We start from the raw sequence: 15349 nt of genomic DNA on the forward strand, positions 1-15349 counted from the left end.
TTTGTGTAAAAAGAATGTCCAAATATCCTATGTTCTACCAACCTGGTGAAATTATTTTCGGAAATAAATCTATCGTAGTGAGGGAGCGTATGTGCATGTGGTGGTGACGTCGCCTGTGTCTTGTGCCTGTGTGTGTCTGTAGGGAGGTTGGTGGGCGGGTGTTGAAGCTTGAGTCTGTGCTTCCCACAGTCCTGCCCACCTACCAGACTGAGCTGTCCACGGGGGGTCTGACTCACTGGAAGGCTGTCCTGGCTTCCTCCAGGCCAACACAGCAAACTCAGGTAAAACTGACACAAAATAACTCAAAGGCAAACTCTGGTAAAACTGACGCAAAGCAACTCCAAGGCAAACTCAGTTTAAACTCACGTAATACAACTCAAATGCAAGCTCAGGTAAAAACTGACGCAAATCAACTCGAAGGCAAACTCTGGCAGTACTCACACAAAACAACTCAAAGGCAAACTCTGGAAAAACTCAAACAAAACAACTCAAAGGCAAACTTTGGTAAAACTCATGCAAAGCAACTCCAAGGCAAACTCAGTTTAAACTCACGTAATACAGCTCAAATGCAAACTCTGGTAAAACTCAGGCAAAACAACTCAAATGCAAACTCTGGTAAAACTCAGGCAAAACAACTCAAAGGCAAACTCAGGTAAAACTCAGGCAAAACAACTCAAATGCAAACTCAGGTAAAACTGACGCATAACAACTCAAATCACCTTTTCATACCACCAAAATCAACGGGGTTAAGGTGGTGGAATTTGTTTAGTTTTGGATAGACAATTGCAAGATTAATTTTATTGAAATCAAACCTTAGTCAAAGCAAACTTGTAACTCCCCATTTCTTTCTGTTTAATTAAGCCAGGGTGGCCCAACCCAGTGTAAGACACTGCCTTATAGTGAGGCTCTGCATTTTCCCGATTTAAAATCATCACATCAAAGATTTTCTTATCCGAATTAGCAACAACTAAAAGGTTAAAGCTTTGTCTCTGGTTCTAACATGTGTCCCCCCTGTTGGTAATGGCAGTAGGTGGGTTGTCATCTAACACGTAGTTCCCTTCCAATGTCATCTCATTCCAGTTTTCATATAATTGCCACTTTTTAAGCACTTCGAATAGATATCTGCTTTGACTAACAGGGATTGGTTGTTTTTGTACATGTAACTAACAGTTCTCTGTGTGTGTTTCAATTTACTGTTTCAGGCCACACCAATTTAATTTGTTAGTTCTTGGATTAAAAAGATATCCTTAACTGGAAAAACATTGATGAAAACTTCAGGACTAGGTTTATGCCTTGGAGCACTCAATTTTATTAAGTTTTAATACAGTTAACGTTTAGTTTTCCTCCCTGCTCTCTGCTTTTATGATGTCCACATACTAAAGCTTATAATGTTTGAGAACCAAGGACTTAAATTGGTGTGGCCTTATCTAACACAAGAAAATCTCAATGGAAGCTCATCTGTGTTGGTAGTAATCATAATACAATTCTACACTTTCTTCCAACACTAAGGTATTCACGGATCAAATTTTCAACGACCACTGTCGCCTTCTTCAGGGCCAATTATTATTCTCTCTCTCTCTCTCTCTCTCTCTCTCTCTCTCTCTCTCTCTCTCTCTCTCTCTCTCTCTCTCTCTCCAATTTTACGTCTTTTATTCCCCATCATATGGGGGTTGGACGTGCTTGTACATGGATGGGGGAGCCCCAGAACTCCTCAGCAAGTGCAAGTGCAAGTGCATTATTGATCCTGAAGAAGGCAACAGTGGTAGTTGAAAATTTAATCCGTGAATACCTTAGTGTTGGAAGAAAGTTAAGCATTGTATTACAAGAAAATTAGTTCGTGTTTTAAGATTGTTGTTATTCATTGTCGCAGGGACAAGATGGCGGGTTCGACCTCCTCGCGGAGCTCCAGAAGAAACCCGAGATCCGGACGGCCGTCACCGGAGACCGTGCCGTCGTCCTCACCCCCTGCCGCCTCCCCCCGCAACCCGAAAAAGTCGCCGCGTGGATCGCTGCCAAAAAGGAGTACCTCCATCAAAAGCAACTGCAAGAAAACCCCAGTGCAGAAGCCAGAGAAGAGAGTGACGAGGAGCAGGAAGACGCAGTAGAAGCCATAGAAGTTGAAGACGATAACGAGGGACGTAAAATTGATGTCTCCCAAACAGACAAGTTACCTAAACGTAAAGAAAATTCAAGTACCAGTGCCAAATTATTGTTGCCAAGTGTTTCCTCTGATACCAAGAAGACACAAGTTTTTGAAGAATTGTTGCTGAAGGATACTGTAAGTTCACCTACTGAAGACATTGGCAGAGAGTTGATGCCTACATCTCCTAAAACTTTCGTTGCAAAGTCAGAATCTGTTAGAGAGACAAAAGAAGATGAGATGTTAAGTTCTAGTGAACATCCAGATCCCGAGGATGTGTCAGGGTCTACGCTAATGCTTGAAACAAGCCCCCCTACAGACAATGCCATTGAGAAACAAGTCCACAGTACTCCCGTAGCCTCTAGAAGACCCTCGGAACTAAACTTTCCAACATGCACACCCATAGGAGTAGAAGCAAGTAGGAAGAGTGTTGTAGAAAGTCCAACAAGCCCAGGAACAAGTGAGGACAGTGTTTCAAGGAGGACAACCAAAGCTCATCATGACGTTTTGAGGAAAGTGGTCTTGAATACGCAGCTGAAGGTGTGTCTGCTTGGACTGCAACTTTTTTCATTTCTTTTATTCGTACGTGTGTAACTGTTGGATAGCTTTGAACCACACAGTAATAGTGACTATAAATTTAAACCATCACACAGAAATTTGAGCCTGCCAAAATGTGTGTCGTGGCAAGAAATTTGTATATTTCAATACTCCCCTTTTCTGTCAGAAACAGTCAGTTTCGAAGACACACAGCAAGGAATATTTCAAGATAATCATCATCATCATCATCATCGTTCATCCGGATTACTCCGGTGGGATACAGTCAATAAGGTTCTTCCAGTACAATTTGTCCTTCATGGCGGAAAATAACTGAGAACCTGAGAGTCCAGTGTCTCTTTCGATCAATGTCATTTAAGTCAAGATAATAACGTATTGTTTATCTTGGTGTTTTCTTGTAGAATCAGTTCCACACCCCAGACATGAGAAGAAGCATCTCCCAGATAGAAGGCCCGACCTTGGACAACACCTATGGGTTCAAGGTCACCCAGCAAAACCTACAGGATGCAAAGGCACTACACGAGGTACGGCAAGGTCGTTGTCAAGTCATCTCGCATTTAAAGTTACATTTTACATTGTACATGTGTAGTTGTTCTTCCAAATTGCATTATTATGTAGACATTTTTCATGAAACATTATGAGGACATTTTTTGGCAGAAGCATTTTTAAAGACATTGTACATGTGTAGTACTGATGTATCTTCCAATGCATTATTATGAGGAAAACATATCAAGCTTCAGCAAAACAAAGATACAATTTCCAATGCTGACATACACAATTAGAGATGAATAGATATATGAAATGAAGTGTGCGTTAAGTTTAAAATTTAGGAGGAGGTTGCTAGTAATGCACATGTATCATGATAATGGGTACATGTACATGTATGTTATAATGTCGTATCGCTTCGTGGACAATGCATAGATGTATCTGTGAACTATTCTTTTGTTGTGTCCTGTACTTAACCCAGTGGGTATATGTGTACAGTAGAGGAGAGGTCTTCATTCATTCATAAAAGCTCGTGATCAATTCCAGGTTCAGAACCTAACTGTGATCAGTATGGAGCTCCACATCCGCACCAGGCGTGAACTTCGACCCGACCCCGAGTACGACCCCATCTGCATGCTATTCTACTGTCTACATGATGATGGTCAGAAGGCAAGAGGTCAGAGGGCAGAGGTTACAGGGGTCATCATTGTTGACAAGGACTCGGTTGAAGGAGAAGATATTGTGGATGTTAACAAGCCAAGCACGTCAACAGGTGTGTTCAGAGTTTTTGTCAATCAATTTTGCGTCTTTTTTTTATCATAGCAAACAATCAAGTATGTGCATGAAAAAAGAACATTGTTCAAAACAATTAAACCATCCAGAAAAACATCGAAAAGGACTTTCAATGGTACAGAGCAATAAGTTATGATGTAAAACAAGAAGTCATTTCAAGAAGTAATTTGAAGATGTTCTGTGGCACCTTTCAGCTGCTCCACCTACCAGAAGAGCTCAGAACTGCAGGCCCCTGCTGCCCAGATCAGGTGTGACCAGCCTTGAGGTGACCTACGTTGCTGAGGAAAAGGATCTGGTTCAACATCTTGTCCAGCTGATCAGACAGTGAGTTGTCCTTACACTTCTATGGGGATGTTCAGTATTACTTGCACGTCAAAGTATCCACCACACTTAGCAAAAAGAGTACGGGTCCTTCCCGATGTAAGTGGATCAAACCTTACAGTCTGGTCGGGTGGACATTTTGGAAAGGTGATAGACACCTGTTATGTCAATCCTTCCAAAAATGTGGTCAATCTAAATGATTAAAATACTGGTGCACATTGTATGGCATAAAGCTATGTCCAATATATAGCAATGGTGCAGTAGTTTGCGCACTCTGCCTCTCACCACATCTGGTTCAAATTCCGTGGAGCCAGCGGCCAAAGTTTGCGCCCGGGCCTGGACACGATTGGAAAAGAGTCGCATCGGAGAGGGACATACATTTGTAAAGCACACAGCCCGTGTATGAGGGATCTATAAGGCGTCAAACCTCTGCATGTAAAAGAACCCAACACACTTGTCGAGTAGAGTAGGGGTGACACGGTGTGCTTGGCGAAAATATGCGAGCTGTAGGGAAGCTAACATTGTACTACTAGGTAACGAAAAAGCGCCATGCTTTGATCACTTTACCTTTACTTTATATAGCAGTTGCGACTTCAGGAAGATTAGTGAAGTACATGTATCATTTACTGTCACTAAGAGAACTTTGAAATAAACAAATAAACCTTCTGCTGTGTCTTATATTGTTGTTTATTGAGAAGTAAGCTTGCTCACTTTTCCAGATGGGACCCTGACATCCTTGTTGGTTACGAGGTACAGATGTTATCGTGGGGCTACCTGCTACAGAGAGCAACTACACTGGAGATAGACCTCTGTCCGATGCTATCAAGGGTGCCAGGTAGGCATAAGCATACTGTTCTAGTGTATGTTTTTATGAAGTTCAGAACAGTAAGACAGTATAGACACCACTACCGGTGTTTCTTTCACAGTGACTGTAACTTAATGTTCACGGTTATCACGGTCACCTCTGTACCGTGAACTTATCATCACCGTGAAAAATCTTGTTATTATTTATGATTCCTTCACACATCCGTTCTGTAAATCACTTGCCGCCACCGTGAAGTTAAAGTTCAGTGAAAATGTCCATTTTCCTTACACCATGAAATTTTGCTACTGTGAAGATAAAAGTGTATAAGATGCCTTTTGTTGGTGTTCATATTTGTTTTGTTAAGGATAACTTATTTTTTTTTCTTTTGTTTGACCAGATGCTGCAAAGGAGAGTAGTTTTTCTGCTGAACAGGATGAGTGGGGGGCAGACCACATGTCGGAGATCAACATCGTCGGGCGCATTGTCATCAACGTCTGGAGACTCATGAGGAGAGAGGTAGGACAAACTCCATCTCGTTTTAGCCTTCTCCCTGCTGCCTAACACTGTACACTCGTTCTCATTTAAGTGTACACATTTTGTAATCTCTGTTACCGTTAGAAGTAAGACGTTCTTGGCTTTAAGATATGCCACATATAGGGTACCAAACTGCCGTTTTTAGAAGTCGTCATAAAAACTACAGTTTGACATCTTACATATATGGCCTATCCTAATGCTAGAAACGTCTTATTTCAATCGGTAACGGAGATTACAGAATGTGTACATTTAAATGAGAATGAGCGTGTAACCAATAGGGAACTGGGAGCCAAACAGCTACTTCAGTGCGCTAAAGTGTTCAGGTACAATCACATTATTGTTAAAAAGTAAGTAAATAATGGAAAACTTGATATTAGGTTCTTGTGTGCTTTGTTGTGCAGAATTTGGTTGAATTGAAAGTTTTGAAACTTACCTGTTATATCTTTTTGGACATATAGTGGAGAGATAGGACAAACTTCAAATAGAATAGAAAATGTGTGACAGAACAAGTTGATTATACAATGTAGAAAACTTCACAATTCTCTAGATTAAAAGTAACTTAATATACAAATTAAACACTGAAGACTATGGACATTTTGTAACATAATTGCTATTACTTTTTTTGACGTATGGGTCTAAGAAGCATTTGTAAGGATTTGTTTTTTTAACTTAAGATTCAGTGGGTTTTGTCTAATAGTACCACTGATGATGTTGATCCACAGCTGTCCCTGAACAACTACACGTTTGAGAACGTGGCCTTCTCATTTTGAATTTTCAATCACATCATGATTGTGTAAAGCTTGATGTTAGGTACTTGTGTTTTATGCTGTGCAATATTTAGAAGAATTGAAAATTATGAAACTTGTCTGCTAAATTCTTTGGGACAGATGGAAACTAGTATAAAGATTTCTGTCAGAAGCATTTGTAAGGTCCTGTTTTGAAATTAAACTTTGGAACTTACTTGCTTATCTTTTTTCGACATATGTATATGAAGATTTCTCGCAGAAACGTTTGTTAAGTTTTGTTTTTTAAACAAAAGTGCTGATTTCAGTGGATTTTGTCTAACAGTTGTGATGTTTATCCACAGCTGGCCCTGAACAACTACACGTTTGAGAACGTGGCCTTCCACGCCATGCACCAGCGGGTTCCCTTGTACTCCTTCCGCACCCTCTCGGACTGGTTCGACAACAAGGCAGATCTCTTCAGGTGAGGATCAAGTATTGAATTTATTTATTTTATTCGCATATGTTTTCAGAGTATTAAGCAGGAAGCCATTGCTTATTTGAAGCCTTCTACTCAAAACATACAAAAAAGAGACATAATAACATACATAAATACAGAATGGATAAAAGGAAAATGACAATAGACAATACAAGTTGGTATCTATCAATAAATGAATCTGCCTGTACAATGTATGTAAGTATGAACTATATCGAATATTTTACAGTTTTGTAAGTATGAGAGTGACGTAGAACCGCGTAACAGGAGAGAACACAATGAACTGTCGTTAAAGGACAAGAAGGCAGGACCCAGGGTTCTCCTCCTATAAAAACTATCTTCTGTCAGGTAGCTAGAAGCTACATGTAAATTGACTCCAACCCTCATCCCAACATCATGAATGGATAATCCTCTGTAGCGGATCTCTGCCCGTCTGACTCAAAGAACAATAGAATCGGATCAGGGCAGACGACAGGAAATCATTTGCATATTAACTGACGTCTCAAGGTTTGAAAAATCCGCTAATTCTCTCACTAGTTTTTCAAGAAAACATTGTCAGACCAACAAAATAACCCAGATACATGTAGGTGTAACAAAGCTACGTAATCTATACAACACGTAACTTTGCTAGGCAACTTTCCGAAAATCATAACATTGTGTTTTCAACTGTCAAAGCAACCCCTTCAAACTTGGAATCGTATCTATATTTTCCTCTGAGCTGAATTAGCTTTGATAGCTGTGTGTCTAGAAGTATGACTTATACAATTGTGGTAGTGACTACTTGGCAGTCTAAGAAACCAGTATAGAGTCAGTGGCTCTGTAGAAATGTAATTTGTATACTGACAGCTAATGTCTGAGACATTCTACCAGTGAGCATGGCAGGCCAGTGTTGTAATTGCTTCATATTATCACTCTACTCATATTCTTGGTTAGGTACTACAAAGCTGACTTGTTTATGTGCAACTATGCTTTGATTCCTTTTATACACTAAAGGATTTCAAACATGTGCTGAAGTAACTTCAATAGATGGTAAATTGTCTTAGCCAGCGAGCCCCTTCACTGATGTGAACACCACGGCATTCAGAAGCAGACTGAGATCTGGGAGTTTACGTTAGCTGAATTTATTAGGTGGTTTTATAGTCCAGCCTTGCTCTTTAAGTAGCTGAAGGTCAGTTATGTTGGAAAGGGATGATAACATAGTACTTCTTTGGGTAGTATAAAGCTTACAGTGTAGGGGGTAATGTATTAAATTGATACCTGCGTTGTATTGCTTTGTTGCAATTCCAATAAGATAAATAGGTTACTAAGATTAAGATAGAATAGAATAAAATGATCTTATAAATCCTTGCAAAAGTTTTTGAATTATCCTTTCATTAATCAACCAATCAATTAAAGAAGCAAATAAACACTGGTGAATATTTATTCTCTCCAAATCACTTTTGCAGAAATGATTTTAGAATGCTGATTTGACAACGTCATAAACTTGAATGTTCTATTAAATGTCCTGTTCTTTCACAGATGGAGAACTGTTGACCATTTCGTCACTCGTTGTCGCGGCAACCTGCAGCTGATGGAACAGATGGATCTGATTGGTCGGACGAGCGAGCTCGCCCGGCTGTTCGGAATCCAGTTCTACCACGTCCTGACGCGGGGGTCGCAGTACCGCGTGGAGTCTATGATGCTGAGGATAGCCAAGCCCATGAATTACATCGCAGTCTCTCCCAGTATGCAGCAGAGAGCTAGGTAAGACTTGGTCGTGCCTTTTTTCATATTGTAGTATCCTCTACTTTAATTAGTAGGTATTGCAAAGACTTTAAGTCCATGAGTCTGCAAGTCCATGATGCTGAGGATAGCTAAGCCCATGAACTACATCGCAGTTTCTCCCAGTATGCAGCAGAGAGCGAGGTAAGATTTAATACGTTGATGAAGGTTAGACATCCAGGTAATAAGATATGCCAAAAATAGTTACTCAAGCAACTGGATGAAATTGTTTTGTTTTTTTGGCAACGTCTGACTGTTTGATTTTTATTCAGTTGCTTGGGTAACTAGTTTTGGCAAAGATACATGAAAGACTTGGTTGTGCCTTTTTCATATTTAGTATCCCCTACTTTAATTAGTAGTTATTGCAAAGATTTTTAGTCCACCATGTTGAGGAGAGCCAAGCCCATGAATTACATCACAGTCTCTCCCAGTATGCAGCAAAGAGCTAGGTATGACTTGGTTGTGCCCTTTTGTCATATTTCTCTATACCTTTACTCTATGCTAAGGTCCTTTGTGACACCCTGCAGCTACTGGGCAACGTTGGGGCAGGTCCGGGCCCCGGGGTGACTTTAACTTGGATATGTCTATAGTCTTTACAAAAAGCAGGAAAGATGGGAGCTGCACCCATGCCCTTAAGCCGGCGTCACAATTCATGCGAGCGTCGGCCGACTTTGTAGATCGCCCGAAGCTCGCCGAATTTCAAAATCGCCCGAGCGTCAACCGTTTTTTCCCATGAAAATCTTGGGCGACGTCCGTCGAACACTAAAAACTAAAAATCCCCTATGAGATGGTACCATCTCTTGGACATGGACAAAGTCAGTATCGACTAACCTGGTAAAAGGCCAATATTTGGATCAACTTTGATTTCTAAAAGTCGCCCGAAGCCTACGTAATCGACAGGACGTCAGCCGTACTTCGGCCGAAAATGCACATTTGAAGCTCGCCAACACGTCGGCCGAGCTGAATCTCTTATTTGTGACGGGGGCTTTACCATGCGCCCTCTTATCCTAGGCAGATTGTCTGACAATGTGGGCACTGACTTCAACTGCGACCTGTCTTGACAGTAATTTCCTCTCTCAAGAAGCATTGGAATGCTCTATTCTAAAGCGAAATTCCGAAAACTCTGCTCCGTAGAAGGGAGGAAATTCCAAATCATCCTCCAGCTCCATTATAGCACCCCATGCATTTATTCTCAGAAAAGTTGCTGTGGTTTGAATTGAGGTAAGGTTAATGACCTACGTTGTATTTTGTTCTGCAGACAGAGAGCCCCCGAGTGTCTTCCCCTGATTCTGGAGCCGGAGTCCAGGTTTTACACCCACCCTGTACTGGTGCTGGACTTCCAGTCCCTCTACCCCTCCATCATCATCGCCTACAACTACTGTTACACCACGTGTCTGGGGAGGGTGGAACACCTGTCTGAGTAAGTACAACTACTGTTACACCACATTACACCCACCCTGTACTGGTGCTGGACTTCCAGTCCCTCTACCCCTCCATCATCATCGCCTACAACTACTGTTACACCACATGTCTGGGGAGGGTGGAACACCTGTCAGAGTAAGTACATGCATCTACTGTTACACCACGTGTCTGGGGAGGGTGGAACACCTTTCAGAGTAAGTACAACTACTGTTACACCACGTGTCTGGGCAGGGTGGAGCACCTGTCAGAGTGAGTACAACTACTGTTACACCACGTGTCTGGGCAGGGTGGAGCACCTGTCAGAGTGAGTACAACTACTGTTACACCACGTGTCTGTAAGTACAACTACTGTTACACCACGTGTCTGGGGATGGTGGAGCACCTGTCAGAGTAAGTACAACTACTGTTACACCATGTGTCTGTAGGTACAACTACTGTTACACCACGTGTCTGTAAGTACAACTACTGTTACACCACGTGTCTGGGGAGGGTGGAGCACCTGTCAGAGTAAGTACAACTACTGTTACACCACGTGTCTGTAAGTACAACTACTGTTACACCACATGTCTGGGGAGGGTGGAGCACCTGTCTGAGTAAGTCCACTCTCTTAACTACAAAGCAAACATTTGCTAATGAATGCAAAACAATCTCCCCATCATTTCCAAAAGTCATGTTTTTCGATGCATCTCTATTCAGTTTCTCCTCACAGTGCCTCCTAGCAGGGTATGTATGAATTGCAGTCCATCTTTCTAAACCTATTTTCTGCATCCTGTGCCATACAGGCCTGGCGAGTTTGAATTTGGCTGCAGCAGGCTGAAGGTGCCTCCTGGTACGCTGATCACTGCATCTCAGTTTCTCTTCAAAGCGCCTTCTATCAGATTATGTATGAATTGCACTCCATTCATGTCTCTGAATTCATTTTCTGCATCTTTTGCCATACAGACCCGGAGAGTTTGAATTTGGTTGTAGCAGCCTGAAGGTGCCTCCTGGTACGCTGATCACCGCATCTCAGTTTCTCTTCACAGCGCCTCCTAGCAGGTTATGTATGAATTGCACTCCATTCATCTTATTTTCTGCATCTGTTTCCACACAGACCTGGAGAGTTTGAATTTGGCTGTAGCAGCCTGAAGGTGCCTCCTGGTGTGCTGAGGAAACTGCGGGACCGTCTGACGGTGTCGCCCAATGGTGTGGCCTTCGTCACGAAGGATGTTCGCAAGGGCATCTTACCAGGCATGCTGCAGGACATCCTCAACACACGCATCATGGTCAAGAAGTCGATGAAGGATCACAAACAGGATAAGGTAGCTACAACAGGGATTTGAGAATGCCACGTATGACAGTAGCACACAGTTTCAGGGAGTGAACAGGGTCAGGTGCAAGTTTTCACCCCAGCCTTCTGTTTTCATGGTGTCCTGACATGCTAAAATTAGGAAAAAAAATCTGTTAACCAAGAAATTAAATTGGTGTGGCCTAATGCTAAACAAAATCTGTTTGTTTCCCACTAGAACCTCACCAGGATGCTCCATTCGCGTCAGCTGGGCCTGAAGCTCATCGCTAACGTGACATATGGCTACACCTCCGCCAGCTTCTCAGGACGCATGGCCTGCATCGAGATCGCAGACAGCATCGTGAGGAAGGCCAGGGAGACTCTGGAGCGAGCCATCCGATTGGTCAACGACACGCCCAAGTGGGGTGCCCGGGTGGTGTATGGCGACACAGACAGGTTTGTTAGGCCATTTTATGGACCATTCAAATACTACAAGGTTTGTAGAAAGTGGCAAGGTGGTCTTGTAGTTAGGGTTGTTAACTTAGAATCTGTAGGTTTGGGGTTCAAATAGGTAGGGCCCAGTGTTGTGCCCTGTCATACTCATAGTACTGTAAAACATTGTACATGCAATGCGATTTTTGTGAACATGTCCTGCTCTACTTTTGTCTTGTGCCAAGGCTACCAGATTTTTAGATTTCTATTATTACCATTTAATTTATTTTCATATTTGAAATTCCTGAACTTCCATAGATATTATTGTTCATGATAATCTGTATGACCTTCATCAATGTAGATAATCTGTATGTTTTCTATGGCTTTTCGTTTCGCTCACTGCGTTTGTTATTTTTCCTTGAAAAATTCAATCAAAAAATCTAACAAAAAAACTGTCTTGTGCCATTCCATGCAGCATGTTCGTCCTCCTGAAGGGAGCCTCCAAAGACCGCGCCTTCCAGATCGGTCAGGAGATTGCGGAGACCGTCACGGCGGCGAACCCGAAGCCCGTCAAGCTCAAGTTCGAGAAGGTTTACCTGCCGTGCCTGCTGCAGACCAAGAAGCGCTACGTGGGCTACATGTACGAGACCCCCGACCAGAGGGAGCCAGAGTTTGATGCCAAGGGGATCGAAACAGTCCGGAGGGATGGCTGTCCTGCTGCCTCAAAGGTCAGATATATTGTTAGTATGTAAGACCTTATGTAAATATGTAGGTGCTTCCGAAAATAATTTCATCAGGTTGGTAGAATATAGGATATAGGAGATTCTTTTTACACAACCAGGTAATCTCACCTGCTGACGCAAGGACGAGAATATCACCCCTCCCAGCCTGAGACTGAAAACAGGCATACGCACCAGAAACGCCAAGGACATCATCCAAAAGGCAGAAAAGGCTCTTGTGAGGGAAAGGATCCGTGTTACAAATAACAAAATTCGGAACCTCAAGGAAAATCAACAAGGGATTTTTGACGAACTACAAGCGGAGCTACCGGAAAATCTACAGGACGCCGTGCGTTTGCATGTGACCAGATCCGGGGAACGAGAGTTTCAAGGGACGCGGGACCGCCATCTTGGAAAATTCGAGCGCCTCAAACAAGCAAGTTTCCGACAACAACAAGAATCAGACATCGATTTATCCGGCACGCAGTTGAAAAAATGGGTAGTGAACATCTCCAAGAAGACTCTGACCGACCCCCAGACCAGTGTACTGCAGAAGGGACTGAACTTCGCGGTCACGCCGGACAAGTTCCCCGTGGAAGACTTCGTGGTGGCCACGGAAAGTGCGTGTTTGTGCTTGCCCCTGAGCAGCGCCGAACAGCTCAGATCCGAAGTAGCAGGCATCCTCAGAACAGTGAAACCCCCGAAATCCAACATCACCAAGCAAGAAAGAGAAGCCCTGAAGGAACTAAGGAAGGACAAAAACGTACTGATACTACCAGCGGACAAAGGGAAAGCCACGGTGCTTATGAACAGAACAGACTATGAAGAGAAGGTGAGTGCCATGCTAGCAGACGGGAAAACGTATGAGAAACTATCTACGGACCCCACGCAAAAGTACAAGAGAAAGTTAGTGGCAATTTTGACACGACTTATGAAGGAAAGTAAGATCACTGAAGAACAAAAGAATTACTTGTATCCTACTGCAGAAAACGTACCAAGAATGTACTGTGCACCTAAGATTAATAAACCAGGATATCCCTTGCGCCCCATAGTTGATTACACAGGGTCCATTGGATATAACACGTCGAGAGCCCTAGCTGACCTGTTAGCACCGCTGGTTGGGAAGTCGGTACACCACATCAAGAACTCGAAACATCTTGCAGAAGAAATGTCAACCATTTTGATAGAAGAAGATGACATGTTCCTGTCACATGACGTGGTGTCACTCTTCACCAACACTCCTATCCCAGAAACACTTGACATCATTAGAAGAAGGCTCCAGGAAGACAGGGATTTAAAGAACCGGACCAACTTGCAAGTAGATGACATTTTGGAACTGCTGTCCTTCATTGTTACAACTACATACTTTAGTTTCAGAGGCAACATCTACCAGCAGAAGTTTGGTACAGCCATGGGTAGCCCTGTGTCCCCCGTGTTGGCCAACCTGTTTATGGAGTGGCTGGAACAACAAGCTATGGCCACAGTACCAGTCACATGCAGACCAAAACTGTGGAAAAGGTACGTTGACGATGTTATGGAAGTTGTTAAGAGGGGAGCCCAGCAGGAGCTCACCGACCACCTGAACAACACTGACCCCACAGGGAACATACAGTTCACCTACGAAGAGGAGGAGAAAGGAACACTACCTTTCCTTGACACCCTACTAGTACGCAAGGGGGACGGCTCGGTGAAACTACTGGTGTACAGGAAGAGCACACATACAGACCAGTACCTAAACTTCCAGTCCCACCATCCACTGCACCAAAAGCTGGGAGTTATCCGCACCTTAATGGACCGTTGTAACGCAGTAGTCACAGAGGACCAGGACAAAGAACTAGAGACACAGCACATAAAAAGGGCCCTCATGCGTTGCGGCTACCCGGAATGGACTTTCCAGAAAGTGGAACAACAGAGGAGGCGCAAACAGACAGAAAAGACCAAGACCTCGAAACAGCAAGAGGAGAAGGCAAAAGGCATGGTGATCATCCCTTACATTAAAGGAGTCACAGAACCACTGGAAAGGATGTTCAGGAAACACAATGTAGCCACTGCGGTCAGGCCAAAAACAACTCTAAGGAGCCTGTTGGTGCATCCCAAGGACAAGGTGGATGACCTAGCCAAAACAGACTGTGTATACAAGGTCCCATGCGCAAGCTGTGAAGAAGTATACATTGGGGAAACAGGCAGGACCCTTGGAACTAGGCTCAAAGAACATCAAAAGGAAGCTACCGACAGTGATGCGGTCAAGTACACTAGATCCCAGAAAAGACAAGCACAACAAGAAGAGAAGAAATCTGCAATCTCGGACCATGTTGCTAGAAACAACTGTGTCATTGACTGGGAGGGAGCCAAAGTAATAGACAGGGAGGACAACAGACGCATTCGTTGGATCAAGGAGGCAGTATGGATTAGGAAGTTATCACCAGTGATGAACCGAGACGAGGGGGGATACAAGCTCAGCCACGTTTGGGATTACGTTCTCGCCGCAAAAGCGCCACCTACATCGGCTACTTATAGCGGTGAGAAGCAGTACTCCAGTCAGAAGCTCTGAAGAAGGTGTCCGACAGACACCGAAACGTCAGCAGGTGAGATTACCTGGTTGTGTAAAAAGAATCTCCTATATCCTATGTAGGTGCTGCATAACAGTTCCTTAAACAAAGCAAACAAAATGATTCTGAGTGGAGTTTAAACTGTAAATGCCAACACAAAAAATTGGACTTACCCAAATTTTCGACTGATCAGCTACAGTCTTTGTCATTAGGAATGAACCATGTACTGCTTCTGTGACGTCAAGTTATGCAGATGAGACACGTGACTAGGTGAGCAGTGGATTACATGTTGTAGAAAGTCTATGGCGCCCTCCGTCTCTGTTGAGGGATGGTTGTAAAGCCTGGATG

At 43.2% G+C, this 15349-nt stretch overlaps 1 protein-coding gene across 1 annotated transcript in view; it reads left to right on the forward strand.

Annotated features, from left to right (window-relative positions):
- LOC136425185 (DNA polymerase zeta catalytic subunit-like) overlaps nt 1–15349 on the forward strand; it is a 65235-nt gene that overhangs the window by 41044 nt on the left and 8842 nt on the right. Inside the window, exons 16-28 of the mRNA XM_066413985.1 lie at nt 143–281; nt 1871–2680; nt 3097–3219; nt 3728–3953; nt 4168–4297; nt 5014–5129; nt 5497–5615; nt 6721–6839; nt 8370–8594; nt 9871–10032; nt 11128–11335; nt 11540–11757; nt 12209–12461. Coding sequence (XP_066270082.1) covers nt 143–281; nt 1871–2680; nt 3097–3219; nt 3728–3953; nt 4168–4297; nt 5014–5129; nt 5497–5615; nt 6721–6839; nt 8370–8594; nt 9871–10032; nt 11128–11335; nt 11540–11757; nt 12209–12461 — 2848 coding nt within the window. The remainder of the gene's footprint in view (nt 1–142; nt 282–1870; nt 2681–3096; nt 3220–3727; nt 3954–4167; nt 4298–5013; nt 5130–5496; nt 5616–6720; nt 6840–8369; nt 8595–9870; nt 10033–11127; nt 11336–11539; nt 11758–12208; nt 12462–15349) is intronic.

This window comes from Branchiostoma lanceolatum, chromosome 1 (genome assembly GCF_035083965.1).
Source record: "Branchiostoma lanceolatum isolate klBraLanc5 chromosome 1, klBraLanc5.hap2, whole genome shotgun sequence".
NCBI classification, from domain to species: domain Eukaryota; kingdom Metazoa; phylum Chordata; class Leptocardii; order Amphioxiformes; family Branchiostomatidae; genus Branchiostoma; species Branchiostoma lanceolatum.